Source organism: Megalops cyprinoides, chromosome 18 (genome assembly GCF_013368585.1).
Source record: "Megalops cyprinoides isolate fMegCyp1 chromosome 18, fMegCyp1.pri, whole genome shotgun sequence".
In the NCBI taxonomy this organism is placed as follows: Eukaryota; Metazoa; Chordata; class Actinopteri; order Elopiformes; family Megalopidae; genus Megalops; species Megalops cyprinoides.
Window position 1 is genome coordinate 25,408,865 of NC_050600.1, and position 16,174 is coordinate 25,425,038.

Here is a 16,174-nt window from a genome sequence, read left to right on the forward strand (position 1 = left end):
AGGTGGACTCAGCATGATTTGTGCTGTTGGGCTTGAATCCTATCGACCCCAAGAGCTGGTTCGTCGCTTATTGTGACCCCAGCACACTCCTGCCTGTAAAGTGATGTAAAAGGTGAGCTATGAACGTTCCTGCAATACACGGCCTTGGCTGCTGTAAAGAATAGGGACAGCTGAAATTGTGGGGGGGAGACAAACAGCAGTGTGATGAAGGAGCTGGGCTTGTAACCAGAAAGCCGGCAGGTTCCATTTTCAGGTGGCACCTCCCTCATACCCTTCAGCGGGGCACTTACCCTTGTAAGAGTTCCAGCTTGAAGAGTCCCTCAAGCTCAGGTGGGTTGGGCAACAGCAATGTTTTACACTCACGAGCAATTCTCGCCTCCAACCTCCCGCTGTGTGTATAATTCACTTAGAACGTCTATTTTCAAATGAACATCCAAAAACACTGGAGTATATCTATTGCTTTTCCTAACACCCCTCATTTCTCCAGCACATAACCAGTGGTGTGAGCGTGTGAAATACAAGCTTTGTTAGCCGCTCTGGCTGAGGGCATCTGCTGAGCCGAGGAGGAATGTAGCAGAGAGCGTAATGTGATTGAGACTAATTGAACCATCTACTGGCTGGATTCCCTCAGGGTCGCCGCCACTTCAAGTCTCGCAGCTTTATCTGGCGAAGGGAATGATAAGAGGACCGGTGGGCCAAACGATCTCAATGTCCTCTCAAACTTCCAGTGGGTAAGGGCGGTGGGTTGGAGCAGGGTATCGAATGCGAGCCACCCTGCTAGTCAGTTCTGGTACCAGTGTACAGAGCTGCCATTGCAGGGAAGTGCTTTAACATCTACTAGGTAATAACTGTGACACTTGCAGCCATTAATGTCACGGGTGAAGAGGACACCCTTTGGGAGACGGACGGCTGCGTTTGCGCTCAAGCCAGCCCTCCTAATGAAAGCCACCAGGGCTTTTGTCAGACGGAAAACCCACGCTGTCGTATCGTGTCCCGCTAACACGCTTTCAGCGTGCTCCTCAGCTTGCCACATTCCAGCAGGGCCCAGAACAAAGCCAGCGTGTGACATTCTGACATGCCACGAATATCTGCACTTTTAATCTCAGGCGCGCTAAGAGTCCCACTGGGACAGGAGGGGGATAAAGCACGCCTACGCAAGAAAATTAATAAATAAATAATAAAATAAAGTTTTATTTTCATCGTATTCACAGCAGGGTATTAGTATGAATCTGAACAGGCTGCGAGGGCTGGGTATCTCCATTACTTGCACGCCTACACAGCCAGCAAATAGAAGGCTGACTTGTACACATTTATACATGTATACATTCCTTTCATGAATTGTTAATGCTACATCCAACTGAACGTTTTCCCCGAGAACGCTTCCCCCTCAGTTCTCTTTTGGTGTCTTTTGAGGAGAGGGACAAGGGTGGCATTGCACTCGTCAACATCCTAATTAGAAAAAAAAAAATTCTGAAACAGAGTGGCATGCCAGTTTTTGCCTTCGTTGCTATGGGCCACTTTTCTATGTGAAGTGGAAAAAAAAAACAACAACCATGGGCCTTTCATTTGATATTAAGGCTCTGAACCTTCTTTAACTCGGCTGTGACCTTTTGTCCTTCCAGCATGAAATCTACCTTTTTGGGTTCTTTTTTCTGCCGCTCCTTATCTCGCGGATGAGCTGCCATCCACCTGTGCGGAGGCTGCCTGAGATGGCTCCTCATCTCCCTCCTGCAACGCCCTCTCCCCACATCCACATCTGGGGAATTATTCCTTTCACTGCCCGCGCACCTCAATCGCCGCTTAAGTGACAATTCCTGACGATTAAAAAGGCTTTGTCTGCGCACCAGACCGTGAAATGAGCTCATTTAGCCTGACGGTGGAAGCGTGAGGTTTGAGTAAAACAATATCACTACCGCACGTGCCTGGAGCCACGGTGGGGGGGGGGGTTCTCTGCGCTGACGGACTCCTTTGTGTGTGCCACACTAAGCCTTTCACCTCCAATTCATCCCTGCACACATCTTATCCATCCTCCAGGGGGCGCCACTCTGCAATGCAATGTCCTGTGCTCCTCAACACCTGTAACAGGGGCCTAACACACAATTGCGGCCAATGGGCAAGGGATCAATAATATCCATCATTCCCCAAGCCCTAAAGAGGGGTTCCAAGTAACATGTAACATTAGAGATGTTGCAAAAAGCCCTACCATAAGACCCCTGTTACCCATAATGTTCTTATAACGTCACCATAATGTTATGTGCCCGGCTATGTTTCTCTTATATGGTTATCTCACTCTGAGTATACTTATGCACTACAAAACCATCAAATGCAAAGTGAAGGGTTAGCTGTGCGTAATAAGCAAACGTGAAATGCAGTTGCTCCATTTGTTTATGTTTGTTCATGATTGTTTCGTTTTGCAGCACTATGTCATACCTGAGCAAAATAACACATGCCGATTGGTTAAGGCAACAACAATTATAACAATACGGGCTGGATTAACATACTATGGACAGCTATAACTTTTCTATATGGGGTCCCCTGAAGCCTTTCTGATATAGACACTTTACAAGGCAGGAGTTCAGTTTTTAAAATCTTCCTGTGCAAAAATATCTTTGGCCGTTTACCCTCCCTCGGTAGGTAAAAACAAATTGGAGAACGAGAATGCACCGCTCCTCTGAGGGCACACACCGCTTTACAGCAACACACACATCGAAAATGCTGTCCTCACATTAGGGCCTGGCTCTCAGCGGCGTGACTCACTTGCAAGTGCCTATTATTTTTATTTTTATTGTTATGTTTGTGCTGGTTTTTAATGGCCCGGTGCTCTGGACGGGATCTGGGGAGGGCTGCAGGGGACAGTCGGGAGCGCTCCTGCCTCCCGCTGTAAAGCGATCAGCTTTGAGCTGTACGTGACGGCAGATTCAGGGAGCTGCGTCTGCTCCTGATTACAGAACACGTCGCGGGGTGGGGGGGGGGTTCACTCTTTATGCACTTCCAATATTTCATTGTCTTAATGATTTTTTTTTTTATCCATACAAAACAGTTTGGGGTCTACACAAGTGTTCAGTGAGCACATAATTAACACGGCTGCTAGGGGTGTAACTGTAATGGAAAGCGCAGACCTCCAGAAGCTGCAGTTATTGGGGGTGTAGGCTTATTGGTCTTGCTTTTTTGTTGTATACACTGTACACTTTAAATGAGGCAGGCCTCGTTGCTGTCAGGATTTCCCTGCATCCCTTCACTGTTGAAAAGCAGTGGCTATGGCAGCACCTTGTTTGAAAGACTTGGGAGCTTCTTATTGTGTCTCCTCAGTCCAATGCCTGACGTGAAGACAAAGAGCTGGGACACGTGACAGAAAGAGGAAGCGCCGGTACCCCTCTGTGTTCCGCCATGGTTGCGTCCTTAAAGAGGGGAGTGGCGGGAGGTGGTGGGGGGTAAGGAGTGAGGTATACCACATATGGCACATCTGCTCATACCTAGTCCCCTGTGTATGTGTCTCCATGTACATGTGTGTTATTTGGTGTATTAATGTGTGTTTGTGTTTGCGCATGTTTGTATTAGTGTGTGTGTGTGTGTGTCTGTGTACATATGAGTGTTTGTTATTGCGTGTGTGTGTGTGCGTGTGTGTGTGTGTGTCCACATAGTTGTGTATATGTGTATGTGTGTTCGTCTGTGTGTGTGCGTGTCCGCATAGTTGTGTATATGTGTATGTATGTGTGTGTGTGTTCGTCTGTGTGTATCTGTGTTTTTGTGTGTGTGTGTGTGTGTGTCTGTGTGCCTGTGTGTGAGTGACAGAGCGTTTAAGCTGACAGCAATCCCGCTGGCAATTAGTCTAGTGATACAGTTCCCAGAGCAGGAAGAGGTATTTTTCTTTCATTAAACACGCTTCTTGAACAGAGCAGCATCATTGATTTCCCTTTCAGACTACATGTGGAGGTACTGACTGAGTGTTCTGACAGCTAGTTCTAAAGTAATTACACGTCCTACTTCCATGTAGGCCAGTCTATGCCTTTCACTGACATGCATGCAATGCTTAACCTAACCCAGAATGCACTGATTATTAATGTTACTACGACCAATGAAGCAGAGGGTAGATGAACATTTCTATTCATGATTTCTATTTGTGATTTTCTATCTGTGATACAACACCTGGACTTCTAAGATGAATGTAATTTCATTTTACAGAAACCCAGTCTATAGTAAATGCTATTTCTTTTTACAAAAATATCTAATTAAGACCTATTTGGCACTTTCATAAGCCCTACACAACCATTCAAAACACACACATATAAATACAAATATAAATATAAATATAAATATGAATAGGGTGTGCATAGATTGGAGTCTAATTTCACAATTGAGGTGGTCACATTACCATGACACTGAAGTTCAAATATTTAATAGTAATCTTCCTTACAATAGGCATAAAGGCACAGCACACCCTATGACAGTCTTTTGTGGTGCTATGAAGGTGTTATGTGGTGCTTATGAAGGTGCTATCTGCTGTCTGTTAAGGTGTTATGTAGTTGTTCAGCAGGACCATTCACAGACAGTGTTGCCCATGTTTCTCAGCTTTTTGTTCTCTCTAAATGTGTGGGCTTCACTTCATTAGAATTTCTTCATACTGACCACAAAGCGTTTCCTGAAAAGCTGTTTGAGAAAGACATGCCATTGCAAAATCCCTGTTTGTGCACAATTTGGATTTTCCCTGGTGTTGTGCAAGCTCTCCTTCATGGTGCAAATTGCTGTAAGTTGAAACACTGAAGCACCTGTCACGGCTTTCTAGCCTACAATGAAGGAGTGTCTGCAGCCAGTTTCCCCTCTCCACCTGTCAGAGCTGCAATCACAAAGCCTGCATTTGGAAGCCTCCCCATCATCTGTCTGTAGCAACCAGCTGGATCCCTTACAAAAAAAGGGCTGGGTATTATGATTGGCTCCAGCCCAGCCGTAAGGGCATTCCCATTGGCTCCCCTCCAGGCCTACCGCAGCCTCACACCTGTGATTGGCTCTTGGCAATGAGCTCAGCTTCACACACACTGAGGGAGCTCCACTGGCCCCGCTGCTGTGTTGGGAGCGTGACACATTAACACGCAGGAGTGCACCTGGCTGGCAGGGAGTGGGAGGAGCCGACGCTCACGGTCACGGCTTGGGCATTTCAGGTGTGCCTGCACTGCAACCCCAAACAGACCCTTATTTATTTCAGCCTGATGACCACACGGTCAGAAGGACCAAAACCTCTTGACCACGGTCTTGTTGTAACCTCTACACACATCAGTATTGATTCGGTCAATACAAATTCAAATGATCAATCAATAACTAATATGGTCCTCTGAACAAAAAAGAATCATCTCCAAGCTTCTTCACAGAGCAGATTGCATAGAGGCATGTTATTGAATTATCGAAGATATAATATTAATACATGGCAAATAACTGCCTTGGTGGGATTAATTACCCAGCTTCTCTAGGCTTTAAGATAAGTGTCACCCAGAGACAGGAAACCTGCCCGGGCCAGTGCCTGCTTGTAGCCCCACAGTGTAGATGTAGTCACTCGCTCTCATTGACCTCATTTCCACTTGGGGTAGGGGCGCTGAAAGCTCAGATGAAAATCCGACGGCGGGCTCAGAGGCACGAGACGGTGCGCCTGCGAAGTCGTAACTGAGAAGCGAGGTTCCGCCCGAAGCGAGCGCTGCCAGGGGGAGTTCAAACGGCGGCACTCCCACCGTCAGCCACTGGCCCCCGATGAGGCGGAGGGGCCCCGAGTTCGTCTGAAGCGCCTTCGGCGCCACGCACAAAGAGCCGCATAATTTACACCGCCGTTCCCCTGCTGGTGGCTCAACACTGTGGAGCGGCTTCTTGTCGTTTTTCTCCACGTGTTAGAAACAAAAAGCGTGTGTGTGTGTATGTGTGTGTGTGTGTGTGTGTGTGTGTGTGTGTGTGTGTGGGGACAATTTATACGGTCATGAATTATGCAGGCAAACAAGGCGCCTGTATTTGGCATCATGGGTCATTTGAAGGCGTGCTTTTCCAGGGAAAGGCGAATAAAAGCGGCATACTTGAATATCCCGATTAGTTTTTCTCTACACACACGGTCCCCATACCATGTTTTTCCCTGTGGGGGAGTTCAGGCAAATCTGAAAGAAACTCGCTCAGCGAGACCCCTTCCTGACAAATCAGCGAAGTTGTGAGAAATTGCGGCCACCTTTGAGACGCCCAGCTGCTGAGCGGTTGACAAAACGTAATTTGCACGAGTCCCACCTCATTTCCCGGCTTCTTATGGAACGGAGAAGAATTAAGTATTCAAGAGCCGGGCCCAGCAGAGAAAAATTGCCTTTGCATACCATTAAAAAACTGGCATATTTCACTCCAGCCTCCTCGCACGCTGAGAATGATTAAATAGTACAGCCACGCTCCTGTACTGCAGACCATAATATCTTTCCAAATGTGCACTAAACAGGAGTTTAACATTGTCTGCCTGGGCAGAAACGAGGAGACTGAATAATGCTGTGCGCAGAGCGGCACTCCTCAGCATTCCTCTGGCCGAGGGCTGCTTCATAACGCCACAGCTGTAAGTGCCTCCCGAACAAGGGGGATAATGAAGTGCGATTGTGATAATGTAATGACAGAGCCAGCCCTAAAGGGAGACAGTTTCACGGACCACAGCCTGATCGCGATCTGTGAAACCGCCCCATGAAGCCTTGTGCTCTTTTTCCTTGCCTTTCTTTGTGTGTGTGAGAGAGAGACTGTCTGTGTGCAGGTTTATGAAGTATTTGGTTTGGGTCTGTGTGTGCGCACGCGTGTGTATTTGGGTGTGTGTGTGTGAGAGAGAGAGAGTGTGTCTCTGTGTGCCATAATGTGAGTATTTAGTGTCTGTGTATCAGGATGTGTGTGTGTATGTGCATGTGTGTGTATGTGTGTGTGTGTGTGCGCGTGTGTGTGTGTGTCCTGAACACGGTCATGGGGCAGAGCATGTGAGAGTTTTTTTTCCTTGTGGTGACATGGCCAAGAAAAATCATGTGATGGTGAAGCCTCGTAATTGCAAGCCAGAGGAGTGGGTGTCAAGTCTACAGAGACAGTCAAGGGAGAGAGGAATGAAGAGAGACAAAGGGGAGAGGAGAAAGGAGAGAGGAGGGAAGAGAGAAGAGCAGGGGACAGAGAGATAGAGGGGAGAGGAGAGAAGAGAGAGGGCCAGAGTGACAGCCAGAGAGAAGCGGGGATTGTGGGAGCTGGCATGCTCACGGTGTAGTTGGGCGTGATGGTCACAGGTGTCCCGTCTGCCGCATAGTGGGTCTCTGTGAAGTCCTGCCCCAGGAGCTGACTGAGAGAAGAAGGCAGATGCATCAGATCTGGGCAGTGGGATCCATTCATCTACATCCAAGAGTCACCGCAGTCAGAGAGCTACTCCATGCACAGCAATTCCACATAAAGCTGTTCCATGTGCATTCATATCAAATACATTTATTCCACACATAGGACTTCCACACACAATAATTCTAATTTCCTGAGTTAGTCAGCTCTCTCACAGTTTTAACAGCATTGTTAGTTGTTTACCTTTTGAACATGGTGTTTTCTCTTAACAGAAACCAGCAGGCATGGTTTCTTAAAAGGTGCCTTTACTTACCTATTTTTATAATTTTCATATATTTGTTTCCGTGTATTGTTACATACCCACTAAGAACATTACCCATAAGGAATAGAGTCCCCTGTAACTGCTATACGAAGATAACTGGTGGAGGGCATGGTCCATTCCAGCAAAGTGGGAATGGATGTACAGTATGTCGTAGTGCTTCAATATCAAGTACTTTCAAGAGCATTCAAGAAAACTGCAAGTTTAAAGACATGCACTATCATTCACCCAGGAGACCACAAAAACAGACCAAACTGGTCTCACTAATCACTCAGTTGAGGCATTGACCGGTGGTTCCATAACAGCGCCACCCTGTTTTCCTGGTGGAATTGCGCTTCGAACTGTTCGGGGCTTTGGTCTGGGGTTAAACTTCTGCTTTCCTTTTGGAAGTTTTGTGACGAAGTAGTAATCTCTTGCATCTCTGTATTTTTCACTTTGAAAAATAAAGCGCAGCTCCACTTCGACTCCTGACAGTGTGAACAGGGGTCATCCTCTCTTTGCACCCAGGTTGGCCTGCATTGCCCAGTCTCAACATAAAGGCTGTGCCAGCAGACTCCGTACTTCACCTATGTGTTTCTTTGTCCTTATCTTTCACCATGGACAAATAGGCCACCAAACTGGTGTAAAGCACTCGTATTTGCTGTTCGTTCATTTGTGTGTGTGTGTGTGTGTGTGTGTGTGTGTGTGTATGTGTGTGTGTGTAATGTACTTTTGCTACCTACTGTGTTGTAATTTGGCTGCCTTGCACTGTCTGTGTGTAAGGGCTGCTGTCCTACAGTTGTTTGGATCCATATGGATATTTCAGGCTTAATTATTGTCGTTGGTCTAATTCAGCAGACTGCATTGTTAGTTGTTTACCTTTTGTACTTGGTGTATTGCTTTTAATAGAAATCAGCAGGTGGAGTTTCTGTAGAGTGCTTGACCCACTTAGCACAACTTGTTCAGATCATATACTTCACAGTTCTATAATGCAGTTGGTTTAATTACTGATTGAAATATATTAGTCATATTTTCGTTGGGAGCTTAATCAGAGCATTTCTCTGTATGGTATAGAATACTCTGCATGTTCCCTCTTTTAGTTCACTCACTACTGAGTGGAAACTCCCTACTGGGGTTATTTACAGACCAAAATACGTCAAGTTTGTGCCACTGGTTTTTTAGCTTTTTTACTTTTTTCCTGAGATCTGGATTATTACGTCTTGAAATTCACTTATATCTTTACGTTTACTGCCAGGGCCCAAGTGTGACAGTATTGTTCTAGCAGAGCAAGATTCCGTGGCAGCCCTTCTCGTGTGGGTGACAGCAGAACAAGGTTAGAATTTGACTTCTTTATCATCAAGGGTGAGTCCAGGGGCTGCAGATCGTCTCCGTGTGTCTCTCTCTCTCTCCCTTTCTGCTCTTTGAGCTGTGAGGTTGTGTGAAAGATTGAGCACGCCAGACCATGTTGCATCATCATTTCATTCTCTGCTCTCCGAGGACTCCTCAACCCCAGACTGATCGCAGCATCACGCCTGGTTTTAAAATGTATTTTCAAAGGGCTATGGTATAAAGCGCACAACGATCGCAGCTCCCCGGCTCCTTTTTACAAGGCACTCACTTCTGAAGGCATTTTATCATCTCCCCGCGATCGAGTTTGATTGCTGAAAATAAACGCGTGCATTTCAGTCCCCGCAAAGGTCTACTCAATTAACAGCCAGGTTTAAAAAGCAGTGGCTTTGACAGAAACATTCAGTGTGTGTGTGTGTGTGTGTGTGTGTGTGTGAGAGAGAGAGAGAGAGAGAGAGAGAGAGAGAGAGAGAGAGAGAGAGAGAGAGAGAGAGAGAGAGAAAGAACAGACTCAGATTCAAATCTCCTTCATTATTTGATCCTCTGATACTGGGCTGTCAGTCAAGCTCCCAGTCAAGACTTATGCATAATTCCATGTTGACATATCTCTGGTGCGTCTTTTGTTGCTATCAGCAGAGAACGCAGGTGGGAACAAATACGGTGATTCACAAAAGGACGGAAGACGGCGCGGATCGGTCCGCCGCCTGTAAAGGTCACCGCGCAGCTGAGACGCTTTGATTGGCCGCCTCGCCCTCAGAGAGGGAGGGGCACGGGGGTGACATTTGCACAACGCCTCGGTGGCTCCCGGTGACAAAACACACAGCGAGACGCTGTCAGTAGCAGGGAGGGGGGTCGGAATGGACACCGGGGCGCAGCCTGGCCCTTTGGCTCCAACGACTACCCCTCCCAGCTGCTGTTTAATTACCTGCCTGTTTCCCTGTGGCAGACTCACCACATCCCGCTCAATGGAGACGAATGCTGACCCTCTCCAAAGACGTGAGCGCTGGCAGGTCCATTCTACATGTGCAGCCAGTGCACCCTGATTCAACCTGACATTTTATTCCCACTGGCAATGGAATAGAAGCTTTTCACTGTTCATTCTAATCCGAGAGCATTGCATTTCGCAATGACTTGCTTTTTATAGCCATCACTTTAAAGAGTCAACCAGCAAATTATTTCCTTTTTTCACCAAATACCGTACTGCATTCAGACTTGAATGCATTATCACACCCATGACATTCAGATCAAAATGTGACCATTATAGATGAAGGAGGTCCTGCTAATACATTTGAATGCTTTCCTGACAGATTGCCATATGCCATATGATCACACGCTGGATACGCCTCTCTATAGTTCGTACTGAGAACAGTTCCTGTCAAAGTAGAACAGTGAATCCCACTGAAAGAAGTGGAACATCACTGCTGTCATGTTTCAAATGACAGTACAAGAGGTAGCTGGTGCTTGAGCAAGGTTGAGATTTTTTTTCTATATCGTTTAATTCTTGGAACAAACACAGGGGCTAAAATTAAACCAAAACTTTAAGCTATTCATGACTAAAATATAGTTTGATTGTTCTAGATCAAGTCAACAAAAAAACCCACCACAATATGCAGAGCTTGGGTAAGAGCGGGTCTGTAATTGAGTTTATTTTTTTATCACGGGATAGGTTAATTTGATTGAATCTGGCCCATAGTGTTTGAGGGCTCTATTCTCCAGTCTCTACAAGAGTGTCAATGTTGGTGGCAAAGGGTAACCCTGTGAAATGAGGCCTTGAAATATTTATATTACCACTTATAAATAATGGATTTTCTACATATTGGCTGATTAATCAGTCGATTATTGTCAAAAGTAGTTCAAAAATCTAGCACCTATTCCTGCACAGAAAAATTCATAAATTCTAAACTTGGTGATTGAGACACATAACAACATATGCCAAACATGAATGGCCACAAATTGGACAGACCTGATGTAAAGCATTTACGGTTTCATTTCTACAGCCAACAGCAGAGAGGAATACAAAGTCAAACATTAGGCCACTGACATCAAATCAGCAGCACCCACACACACACACACGCACACACACACACACACACACACACACACACACAGACACACACACACACATGCACAAAATGCCTAGCGCTCTGATTAAGTAACTTTGCTCCTATACATAAAGAATCTCCAAAAGTTACTGTGTTGCTCCTAAGCAATTATTTTGGAGCAAGAAAGAAGAGAGCCGAGTGGTATCTGTAAGAGCAGCTATTGATTTCCTCACGGCCGATAGGCCACTGTAGCTGCAGCAGACGGCTACAGCCGCTCTCCTCACTGCCGTCCCCAGACTGGCCCTGCCTCAGTGCTGCAGAGGTAAAAACCTGCCTAAAATGTGCAGGCTTGGCACTCTTCGGTATCGCCTCATTAAATTTCCTATCTGTGATTGCTTGGTAAACAAAAAAGCTCCCAGGAGCATCTAGAAACTTTGTTTGTAGTGCTTAAACGGATAAAATATTGAACAAGGTTGGTGGGGGGGTGTTTCTCATGGTAGGATCAAAGGGACAAATTAGGTGATTAACCGCATGTCATTTCCCTTGCAGATGGAGTCCCCTCTGGGCCACTTGTTTTCACAGAGATGGCTGTAGATCTACAGTGTCTTATCACGTATGCTGTTCGACACAGCATTGTGTTCGGTGCGCTGAAATTTCACAGCAGTCAGAAAACAAACAAACGGCCACTTGGAAGTGGTTTAAAACTCTTCGAATCAACGCCAGGCCCAATTTCCCCAGCTTCTGGTGAAAACCTCTGCTGCCGGTGTGCAATTATTCTTTCCCTGCACGTGTTCTCCCGCTCAAAGACAGACGGAGCTGAAAGCCTTCCTTCCCTCTTTGGAACGAGCTGAGGAAATGGAGGAACCGATTGAACTTTCTGACCCCCGAAGGTTTGAAATGCGAGGAGGAGTAAAGCTGCAACTAATTGGATTATTTACTGGTGACGCTGATATCGCTACGAGCGTGTGCGTTTGATTGCTCTCTCCGCACTGCTATAATTATCTCCACAGCTCAGCATTGTGCATGTTTCATGCCTACTGCGCGTTTAAGTGTGATAAATCTCATACAGTGCTTCATGCAGAGGTAGGCAGGTAATGAATCATTTCTTGTAAAGACAGGCTTGATATTAGTCACCCAAATGCAGTTAGAGCTGACAGAGATGATCTTCCCTTACTTCCCTTATAAATGCAGAAGTACTGTGAGTAGTATACACGCAGTAGTCTTATTAATAACTAAAAACAATTGAGAGATTCGTTTCATGATACACATCTAGTATTAAATCTGTAACATATTCATAATTAAAACAACTCATAAAATAATTTTAAAAAAGTAAAATAACCCCTAATTTCTCACAAGCCAGCTGTAAATGCAGTCCACTGCTGTGTCTTTTGAAAACAGGGAGATAAAGGTGTCCTGCAGAACAGGCTCCGTTGGTGGCTTTTATTAGCAGTGCCCAGACTGCGCATTCCCTGCAAACAGAAGTGCGCCTGTCCCTCCCTCTCCATTAGTGATCAAACAGGAGAACCTGCTGCGGAGAGATGTGACCAGAGAGAGAACACAGAGGGAAAGAGAGAGAAAGACAGAGAGTGAGAGAGCGTATCTCCCCAGAAAGCTGAAATTACTGAGCAGAGAGTCTCGCAGAGAGCACCTGATCAAAGACAGCGAGGCCACCGAGGGGGCGGGGCGTTTGAGGCACAGAGGACACAACAGGTCTGAGTGGGGGCGTTTGAGTCCTGCAGATGGCAGACTTGATGATATCTCATGGCGGGGGGCTGGTTGTGAGACTGGTTGTGAGACTACGGACTCTCAGGCGTTACCCTACAACCGGTGTGCGTTATCGTCATTTGGAGGGGAGCTGGGGAGGGACAGCGGGTACAACTACACACCAGGGCTAATTCACCGTTAGCAGACATGTGCTGACCTTAAAACTCATTCTTATTCAAATCATAGTCCTGGTTGCTTGAGCTGCTGTTCAGCTATGACATAACCATTAAACAAGAGACCTTTTCATTTTGCAAGCGGGCTTAATCAGACTGAACATGGTCTCTGATGTATCTTACATTATTATAATTGAATTGATACTGTACCCAGACGCCTTCCACATTCAAACATTCAGCAATATATTTAATCATAGAATTTACTAGTGCAAAATGGTATGAGGTTATAAAAGTGATAGCTACCTGTCAAGTGCTGGAACCACTCGCACAATAACAGATACCATAAGCACACTGTAGTAAGGTGAGATATTATTAGAGACAGAAGAATGAGGCTTAATGAATCCGGAAATGGGGGTTGAACTCACAAGTGTTATCAGTGACTCACTGATTTGAATGAATCACAGTGCTCTACTACAGTGTGCCAACTCCTTTGTTGAATCCATTATTGACAGCACATGAAATCTCCACCCACTGAGGGGCTCATGACGTCTCATTTTTCCATGACTCTATAATATGTACCAGTAAATGTTCAGTGATGGAGAGGCTATTGATGGACGTTATGTCATAAAAGACTGAAGGTACCCTACACGGATGGAGCTAAAACACTGTTTTGCATTAAAATAATGAGCAGGTGTTGCATTATTGACTGCTCTGACACACTGATGACTGTACATGCGCCAGACTGGAGCTGAGCACAGCTGTCTGGCTGGCTGCATCAAGAATAGGTATAAATGCAGTGGCGTAAGGCAATGCAACCGCTTAATCCTCCTCTCTGCCCCATGTGGCTTGGACACTAAAGCCCAGGCTCATATGACTGCTACCTTTTGCAGAGTGTTTGTTGAGACTAAAATGTGATACAGAGCAAGATGATGTACCAATATGTACTCTACATCAGCAGGGATAAACATGAATGCATCTTTTGATCAAATAAGTATTGAGGTTTCAGTCTTAGTGCCGTGGCTAACTTCTCAGCTGTTTTTCTTGTTCAGGTTTAAGAAATGGTCCTAAAACTGAAAAAAAAAGAAACATAAAAATTCGTTCAATTTTCCAACCCAAACAACCTTTTTATTATGTTTGTCATCAGACAAATAAATAACTCATACACTGAGACATTTTTTTTTTTTCTGAGAAAAGAACCGACAAGGGTTCCATGAATACACTCGACTCTCAGACATTTCCTGTGTTGCTCTTTGTAAGAGTCCTTGACTGAAAAAGTAGATCTAGGTGATGCACCCAGAGCGGATCACAGGAAGTGATGCGGGTGCACTTTAGCCGCCGCGTAGAGCAGGTGCTATCATGCATTTGATATATTCTGCACACCATGCTACAGAGTTAGCAGTTCTTCTTATCTCTCGCACTCTGTATCCATCCGGTGGAGATTTTAACCCTCTATTGCTCGCCATATTAACTTGTGTATGAATAATAAAGTCTAAATTTTAGAATGGTAATAACTAGAATCTTTTTATCTCTCATCTCTTTCCCCATTGTTCCTTTATTTTTTACAGCCTTACAGATGTATGGGTTGGTTTTTATTGTGCTCTCCTGACAGATTGTTAATCACGCTCATGTTGTCTTTTCCCTGCCGTGCTCCTCAGAAGCTGTTCTGCATCAGTGAAAAGAACCAAAAAAAAGAGCAAATTGAGAACATTAAGTTTTTGAAATTGTTCTGATCATAGGTTAGAGAGGCACAAGGTTAGAGAGGAATCCAGGGGCCTATAACTGCACAGTACAGGAAGGAACAGTTGCACACAGCAGCGGCCAAGGGTCCAGTTTGTGTGAAAGTATGGAAAAAAAAAAACGTTTTCCCAAGGTGCGGTGACCACTAAAACATTCTGAGAAGCTGGTGATGGGCGCTGTCTTGACAGTCCCAAAAGCGTGCTGGAGAAAGGTGTGTCCTGTCAGCAGGAAATCACAGCAGAATCAGAATGAGAATCTGACACCATCTGCAGCAGAGCTGGCGGAAATACGAGTGCATATCTGCCATGATCTACACGGCAGAGAACTGATGCCCAACTGTCAGGGAGGGTGAGGCAGGCGGGCTGAACTTTGATGTTGGTCTGAGGTGTGCCAAAAACCATGTCTGTTCTCAGAGTGCAGCGCGGCGCCAAGAGTCGCAGGGAAAATGATTAATCGCCTTAATCTATTTAATACAGAGCCTGAAAATGCAGCAGAGCCTCAGTGTGGCCATGAAATGAAAACAATCCCACACTTTCTCAAAAAAGTAAAAAATATGTTACAGGGGAATGAAGTATGCTGCCCACAGCCTATCAGTTATATTCCTCTGCTACCAGCAGAAGAGTGCAGGGATGAATCTCACAGGGGCGGTGTGCATTACCACAGGGTGTGTGTCAACAACCACAGAGAAGCTCCGGGCTGCGAGCCTGTTCTCTCAGTGTTTGTGACTGCAGAGTCTCTCTTTCTCCCTCTCCGCTCCTCATTTGCCCGACACCGCGGGTTCTTGGGGGGATTTTGAGGGAACCATCATGCTTTTTTTTTTTTTCTGAGGAAGTTCTGTGAACAAGTCTTCCTCTGAAGTCTGAAAGTGCTCCCGTTCTCCGTCGCATGCTTCTGTGCTTCTTCAAACACTGTGCTGCCATTTTAAAAAATAAATAAATGAGAGATGGGATTCCTCCAATGCTTTAGGTTAGACGATTTCCTGAATCACCTAATGCTGAGAAATGTGGTGTTTACTGGAAAGTAATGAGAACTTGTTTTTCCAGCACTCGTACGCAGGCACGCATGCATGTACACACACACAGACACATGAAGCACACAACCCAACTGCTAGTTCTGAAAAGGCAATGACAATCCCTTATGCATCCTTCATCTTTGCTCAAGCAACTTACAGGCTTTATCAGACAAAATAAACACCAATGAAGCAGGTTCTCCCACCCCTGCAGCCGAGAATTTGCAGTTAAGGGTAGGGTTACGGGGAGTGTAGGGGTCAGCGTCAGGGCCAGGGTGACATCCATGGCTGCCTTTTTGGACAGACACCCATGCCCTTTGCTCAGTTCCACAATGCCTACATAATATAATATTATATAATATAATAGTAAAAAGTTTTGCATGATTTTTTAGGGGGAGGGAGGGGTTAGAAAATGCACTCATCTCCTCACGCTAGTGGCAGAAATTTTCAAATTTGAGTGTAAATGGGCTGGTGACAAGGAGATGCATGCTGGCACTAACCTCTAGAGCACAAAGCCCAAAATATCTGTGCTTTTCACGCTCGTCAAACAAGGGAACATGAT

The 16,174-nt window shown here is 45.6% G+C and overlaps 1 protein-coding gene across 1 annotated transcript in view; it reads right to left on the minus strand.

Annotated features, from left to right (window-relative positions):
- Window positions 1-16,174, minus strand: part of LOC118793211 (disintegrin and metalloproteinase domain-containing protein 33-like) — a 122,863-nt gene that overhangs the window by 45,890 nt on the left and 60,799 nt on the right. Inside the window, exon 4 of the mRNA XM_036551276.1 lies at window positions 7,234-7,312. Coding sequence (XP_036407169.1) covers window positions 7,234-7,312 — 79 coding nt within the window. The remainder of the gene's footprint in view (window positions 1-7,233; window positions 7,313-16,174) is intronic.